The 7,847-nt window shown below is 41.3% G+C and overlaps 1 protein-coding gene across 1 annotated transcript; it reads right to left on the bottom strand.

Annotated features, from left to right (window-relative positions):
• Positions 1-7,591, bottom strand: LOC119570174 (ribonuclease 3-like; the record flags this gene model as incomplete). Its single annotated transcript, XM_037918020.1, has 4 exons — positions 1-58; positions 232-393; positions 6,618-6,779; positions 7,382-7,591. Coding segments are annotated over 3 exons (519 nt in total), but the record flags the coding sequence as incomplete, so codon positions are not given.
• Between the last annotated feature and the right edge of the window lie 256 nt (positions 7,592-7,847).

Raw genomic sequence — 7,847 nt, 5'->3', positions numbered from 1 at the left:
AAAATACACAGCTACGGTGTACACACGTGTGTTGGTGGGGCCCTTGCACTCAATAACTCTATGATAAAGAAGAGTATGCTTATGTCACATAAGAGGGCAATACTATGTGTACTTAGCGGTTTAGTTATAAATACATCACTGAGTGCAATACTACAATGATGAATACAGCATGCAGCTAGTGATTGCAATGGCAGTACAACTAGTTTACGTGCAGTATCAACTTCCACTTACTTGTAAATGGGAATGTCAGGTTCCCCTCCATCCATAGTCCTCAGGGTCAAGCAACACTGCTGCAATTTGCTCTTGGGATCGTTCCAATCCTGGTTCATGATGAATTGATGCAACCGTGGGAAGAAAACACACCTGACAGAAGGCGCGGCAGTAGTCTAGACCCTAAAATCAGCGAAATAGTCATATTTATGATCATAAAAAGAATGTGCTTTTGCAAACATACATTGCTAAATGCCCAGTTCGATGTGACATCACTCGAAGCATCGCTAAGGGCGGCGATCGTGTTTGGCTCAAAACATTCGCAGTCAAGTGTCCGCGAAGTACTACTTGTTCATTGATCACTGAACATCTTGTCTCCCTTCGTTGACAAAGTATTTAACGACCAATTTGACATGTTACAGAGGACAACAAGAAAACGTTAGCTCGAGAAAATCCAGGCAGCGAAGCGCGAAGGGGTTCCTACCGGATAACCGCAGACGAATGGTCAAGTCTATTGGCGGACTGGCCTAACGTGGAATTTTCCAATATTTATGTTTACTTCATAAATTCACCTAGAAATCATTCTTTTGGCATTCATTCGACTTCACTGTAAATCGGGGGAATTGATGTTCCATTTATTTCAACGTCGAATAAACTGAAATGTTCTTTCCCGACTACAGTAAATTTCGAAACATCAAGGCAAGAGATGGAGTCACGGGAACATATCATCTCATGTATAAGGGTGGCAAAAACATTGTTCCAATGTCTGCAATGTTAAACATTTACAGAGATTGAATGAAGTACCACTGAAACCTGGGTGCCAGCTTGTTCGCATGGAACCACAATCTGTGTCCGCTGCAACTGCATTTTTGTGTGCTTGAGCATTTCCTTATAGGTTTATTTATAACATGCTTACCTAAAATTATGAAGGGAAAATAATCAAATATGGTATAAACATTATCAAAGTGAACCTCCTAAAGGTTTGTGCTTTGAAAACCCCGATGATGCAGATGTGCATATAGAAGAAAAAAAATACTTGTAACGTGTCTTCGATTTTCGAAAACTTCCTTTTGTCCTTAAAGTAAAGATTTACTGTATTTTAAAGTACTTCCCAGAAAACTCTACACAAAGCTGAAACCTCAAACCACTTCTAATAGGCCTCAGCATAAGGTCTCTTCTGGCCAAACTTCCACAATATTAGTGTACTCTGTCAAAGCAACTTCAGGGTTCTGAATCCTCCTTGCTCAAAACTCTTCTTTGGATTTAATGATCATAAAAGGGTTGCAAGCAGTCAAGTCTGGACTGTGGAAAGGATGGCCCATGCATCTTTGCCTTTGTTCCTTCAAAAAGCCCACTGATGTGCACAGCAAGCACAGCTATCATTCATGTAGAAGATGAAGATCTTGATGCTGCTGCTGGGCTGTTTCTCCTTCAGCATCTTCAGCAGCTTGGGAAGACAAAGTGTTGTAAACCTGTGGCCAATGGCTACACTGACTTCAAAGTTAAACAGAATGAGCTCACTAACCATTACCTTTACCATACTCTTAGACTTCCTGAATATCAGAGGATGATCTATACACCTAGTTACCAGATTGTCCATTAGTTTTGGGGTCACAATGATACATCCAGATTTCATCACAGGTAATAGTGCTGTGCATATCCCTCCACTAAGCCTGGCCAGCTGTTCTTTTGCCTAATCCATCCTTGTTGATTTCTGTTCAATGGTGATGGTATACAGGATTCATTGGACTCATTGCTTCACTTGTGATTCTAATTTCAGTGAGGATTCAATCCACTGATTCTTAGCTATAAGCCCCCCCAATCCCTTGCCTGTTGTTTGTCGTGGGGGGGCTTAGGAGGCGGAGACTGGGAACCAATGATGGGGAACTCCCCAACCTTGGGACTCAGCCCTCGACTCAACTAATTTTGCATGGTCTTTATTTTCCTTCCCACTTTTCGTTTCTGTCCCTTCACCAAACCCTTCTGCTATTCACCTCCTAAGGTGTGAGAGCCGTGCTGAAAGGATGAAAGGCTGACTTTGTGCCAGTCCTGAACGGCCTGAGGGACCTATGGGCACGGTATTCCCCTGATTTAGTTATCTAGCCCTTACCCCTCAAGGGACCCTGAGGGGTGGACTGTTTTTATCCCCAACATAATCCAGGCTTACCATGGCCAGTAATGAAAACTTATCCCCACTATTAGGGGCAATGAGGCTTGCCCCTTTATCAAATAGCCCCAACGATGTAAACCCACCAGATTCCCTGACCCCAGGCTCTCCTTTGACCACGGCTCCCGAACACTGCAATAACTACCCCCTCATCAATACCTACTAGTACAGTAGCCAACAATCAACCCTTCTCAACTTCAACACATCTACCCCCACAACCTCCAACATCAACCACCTCGTCCTCCCTTATTCTACATTCTACCTTACAGCCTTATTGCCCACCTCCCCATAACACTACCTCCCTTAACACTACTCCATCTTCGTCACGCCCCCGCCCTTCGACTACCCTATCTCTACAACAATTTTGAATACCCTCTTCAGCACAGCCAAATGGGACCGATTTTTCGTGATCCCTCCCACAGCTCCCTACTCTGACAACACCCTTCTCTTCCAACAATGTCTCCAAAAACAAGTAGGTAAAGTCTCTTTCCGTAGCCGACCCGACCGCTCCCGTCTTGTCACAGTAACATCCGAAAACCAAGCTATAGCATTAACAAAACTAACAGACATATATGGTAACCCCATCCTTGCAGAACCCCATCCAACCCTCAATACTTGCACCGGAACAGTTTCAATCTCCCCAGCAAATTGCCCAATCTATGACAAAGATTAGTCAGATTGTGGAGAAGATCTACTTGCCTGTCTCACAGACTATGATGCAACATCAGTACAATGCTACTCCATTCCCCCTAGAGGTCATCGAAAAAACCCACTAACACAGCCAAAATTACCTTCCGTAGGCATGACCTTCCCTTTAACGTCTACATAGGAGGAGAATCCCTCCCTGTTCGTCCATACCAACCCCCTCCACGTCAGTGCCAAAATTGTTGGTGTCTAGGACACCCAGCCAAACATTGCCGTTCCACAGCCAGATGCCCACTATGTGCCCAACCTGGCCATACCCGATCTAACTGTCCTGCACAATCACGCACATGTGCCAACTGTGGCGGCCCCCATAATGTATTTTATAGGGGTTGTCCCACCTATAAATTTGAGTCTGAGGTAGCCAACTCTCAGATTCAAACTTGGACTCACACTACGCGAAGCCAGACAAGAAGCACGTCGACGTGGTTTCTCCCTTACTCTTACTCCAGTAATACTGCTCATTCTACCAATTCTCCTAAACCCACCCCTCCTACATCTAACCCCCCCCTCTTTCTACCTCCTACCTTCCCCAGTCAAACTCTTTTGCCATCCTAAATCCAGACACTCCAATCTCTACTACAGATACTTCAATCACCACTACAATCCCAACACCTTCCCCTCTCCCTCCTCGCACTACCCGTAACAGACAGAACAAACGTTCCACCCCCTCTTCCCCTACCACACAATCACCTCCACCTTCCTTTGCTCCTATGCTTGAGACACCAGTCCTCTCTTCCCCCCTTCACAAGAAATCCTTTATCCCCCAAAACTCCGAACCAACTCAGAAGAAGAAACCATTGAAAATATTCAAGATTACCTAATGAAAACTGACACTCAACCTCCAAATCTTACAACTCCTGCTCCTTCCACTCCAAGTAACTGCTGATATCCATCCTCCTCCTAATGATATCCCCCCTACACCCTATCCTCCTACCCCCTCCCAACACAGCCCATCCCCCCCGACCCAACCCCGCCGCCCACATTAACCCTCCCACCATCCCCTCTATCCCTTCCACTCCCTCCTTACGCACGTGAATCCCTTATGTAACTCATTAACTCTCATAAAGTCAATACACACCACCAGACACTCCAATCCCACACATCCTACTGCCGTGCCCACGTTTTTGAAACAACTCGTACCTCTGCTTTCCCCACCTATCCCCCCTTCACTGACCTCCCAACCTATCAGACATCCTTACAGAATCCCACACTTTTTGCTTCAACAACCTATTCTTTTCCTCAAACGCATACATATTCTTCATCTAATCTAACTCCTTACCATACCCGACCCTAACCCTTTCACTCACCAACTCCTTTGCCCAGCTTAGACAACTAATCACTAACTCAACCACCCATCCCTAACATTAACTTTAGTGCTACATGACCTTAGATGTCTAGCACATTTATCTTGCTTTTAACCATTAACCATTAACCATTAGCTATAGTTATTCTTTGGGTTCTCTAGCTTCCACAGAGCAGCAATGTTCTCCAGTGAAAGCTGTATTTGGGAACCTTTCCCTATAATCCAGACTTCCTCATTTCCCTTCACTTCTGCAGACTATGGTAGATGGTCCTACAGAAAGAGTGGTATACAGAAGCCAGTTCTAGCTTTTCATGGAACTGCTGTTGACCTTAGCCATACAAAAAGCATCATCTGGGAGTTATGCTTGGTGGCCCCAGCTGTTATGAAGTCTGTTTCATCTTGTTAACACTCATGGGAGTGTTCCAAGTCTCAATATGACAGCACATGCATAATTACACATCCAGAAATTCTCTTGGCCCACTTTCAAAGATTAATTCCATGTCTTTTTACATGAAGTAATCAGTAACAAATGAGCCAATATAAGGATTTTCTTTTAAAATGTTACTTTTGTAAGATTTCACTAGAATAAATGACAAGACTTGTTAAATTGTGAATTTGTTCTTCATCTGTCAAATCAGTCTTTCTCATTCTCTACTCTTTTATACAAAAATTGAATCCTATAGATCAAATAGCACTCTCCTGAGAATATCATGTGTCAAGTAAATCAATTATATTATAACTACTGGGCCTACAAGCCACTCTCCAAGGAATGTGGTTTGCAGGCCCAGAGGTCTAACCTTAGATTCTGGTAGGCCTGTCCCACATGAACACTCATGCACTCCTTGCCTCCCTCTTTGCAATACAATTAGAAATTTTATGCAGACACATTTTTGCTTCTTTGCCATTTTCTGGGGTCTATATTTGTCAGTTGTTATGTTATATTCAGATGATAATAGAGTTTTCTTTGAGCAGACTTCATGTTAACTCTCAAGGTAGCTTATACTCTGTGCATTGACAGTAATAATAGGTAACATTGTGTTATTGAGTTCTTTTTATATATTTTTATATTATTAAATTTTCTGAAATTTTCTACACCACTGGTAACAGCTGGAAGGAATAGGTTCCTCATGTGAAAATAGAAGCCTTCCTGAAGATGGCCCTCTCTTAGGCATGGTTGATGGCTAGTAAAATTCATCCCCATGGACCAGTGAAATCTTCGCAAACAAACCCAAGTCAATCTGACTCCAAGTGCTTTGTGCACTCATGACAAGATGTCCCTATTATATTTGACAACAATTTCCCATGATGAGACATTCCTGTCATCCACCCCTCAGTAAAAAAAATTTCATGATGAGACACTCCTGTCACCTGCTTCTTGTAGAATTTTTTTTATGATGAGACATTCCTGTTACCTGCCACTTGTAGAAATTTATTCATGAAAAGGTGTCCACATCACCTAGATGCAAAGGGTTAGAGATATGATTTTTTTTTTACCAAACATATACAACAAGATTGATGGTACAGCTCATCAAACTTTTTTACTACTGCCTGAACTTGAACTTTCTTCTGAGCATTACTGTACCTTGAGCGTTCAGCTTTTATTTCAAGATTTAGTTTCTTTTATGATACAAAATCATAACTTTACATACAATTAAGTCATCTACAGCCTGTTACCAGTCAAAAGAACTACATAAAAGGTAATGATAAACACATTCTTACCTCTGAGAAAATGTGCAGTTTGCTGTTGGCTACCAAAGCTATTATATCATTACTCTTATTTTTTTATTGACATCAAGATTATTTATATAATGGCAATAAGAATTTTTTTAAAATCTTTCTGAAAAATAAGGAAAAGGGTAAACAGGTAGTACTAGTAATGGACCCAGTGGTGACTAAGCTCAAAATTACAGTGGACATGGCATGTATGTCATGCCATCCCAGCTCCAGTGGGCCAAGACAAGACAAGACAAGATAAGACAAAAAAAAAAAAATAATAAATAAAAAATAAAAAATAAATAAATAAATAAATAAAGAAGCAAGTGAGAATGCCAATGTTTTCACCTCCTGCCTTTACACTGAACTGGTCCATAGTTATTATCAAATCCTTACCTGACAAAAATCTGGTATACATCGGAGTACAACATTGACTTTTTAAAGATGGTAATCTATTCTCCAAGCAGGTAACTTAATTTCGATAGATATCAGATTATATGGAGCTTTCACAACACTTACCCTATCAATATAGAGGGCCCCAAGAAATGCTTCCAGCAAATCAGCACGATCCTTTGTTTTCAACTCTGTCTTCAAGTGTGAATACATTGCATATGCTGTCATCCCCAAGTCATCACATACCACAGCCTGGGTCCGGTTGTTTACCAGAGATGAACGGAGTAACTGTGAAAAAGGTGGAAATACAGATTTAAATCTAAGGCATAAATAAACAATCATTGGCACCTTAGCAACCTCTCAGGATTCATCTTATTGAGAGTAAACCTACTGTAGTGAGGATAATGGCCCTGTAACAGGTGAAGTAGATGATATAAATGTTTTTTTTTTTTTTTTTTTTTTTGTGAAAAATACTAATAGCTAATAGCTCCAGTATCAACATTCCATTCCTCAAGAGTATTCAACTAAGCAGTTTCAGCTCATAACATAAAAAAACGAACCATTGTTCATCACACACACATCTGATAACTGGGATAGTTAATAGATATAAATGAGCAGTGGACTGTGGTAAAGACTAGATGTGTTGTTCATCTTTCATCAAGTATATATGTGTACTGTAACATGCGAACGCACGCACACACGCACACATGCACCCCCCCACACACACACACATATATAATATAAACATATATGTATATGTTAAGCTACTTACTTTATATAATAACAGCCTTCTGGGTAATGGGTGTTACATATTGCTAAAGAAACAAACTATTACACATTCCAGACATTACACATTTAAAACTGCACTAATAATTGCTTCAGCCACTTACTGAGAGGTGGCCTTCATGATGTTCGGGAAAATATTTATATAAGTACTCAGACGCCACCAACTGGAGGACTGTGTCTCCCAAAAACTCCAGACGCTGATTTGATCCTAGAGTAAGGTTGTTGAAGCCGATGCTGCGGTCAGTGAAGGCTCGAGCCAACAGGCGGATGTGGTTGAAGTGCACACCAATGGACTCCTCAAACTTGGATAAATTCTGGTTAAAAGGAAGAAGTGTATAATACTGCAGTTTCTCTGTCTTCCTTATCATTTTCTGTAGCTACCTGTGAATCACTATTTTCTTTTCCATTTTACTCTGGTCCCATCACAAATAAAATTAAAACCAGATACTAACAAAAATAATATAATTGCCTCCACTTACAGTAGGATTGGGAAGGATCCATTTTCCCCCGTCTTCATTTGTATTGGGTGAGGATAGTTAACCAATTTGCAAAAATTATTTCATCAAATTA

Source organism: Penaeus monodon, unplaced genomic scaffold, assembly GCF_015228065.2.
Source record: "Penaeus monodon isolate SGIC_2016 unplaced genomic scaffold, NSTDA_Pmon_1 PmonScaffold_2271, whole genome shotgun sequence".
NCBI lineage: Eukaryota > Metazoa > Arthropoda > Malacostraca > Decapoda > Penaeidae > Penaeus > Penaeus monodon.
The sequence above is the reverse complement of the archived record's forward strand: the minus strand, read 5'-3'. Positions and strand labels throughout refer to the sequence as shown.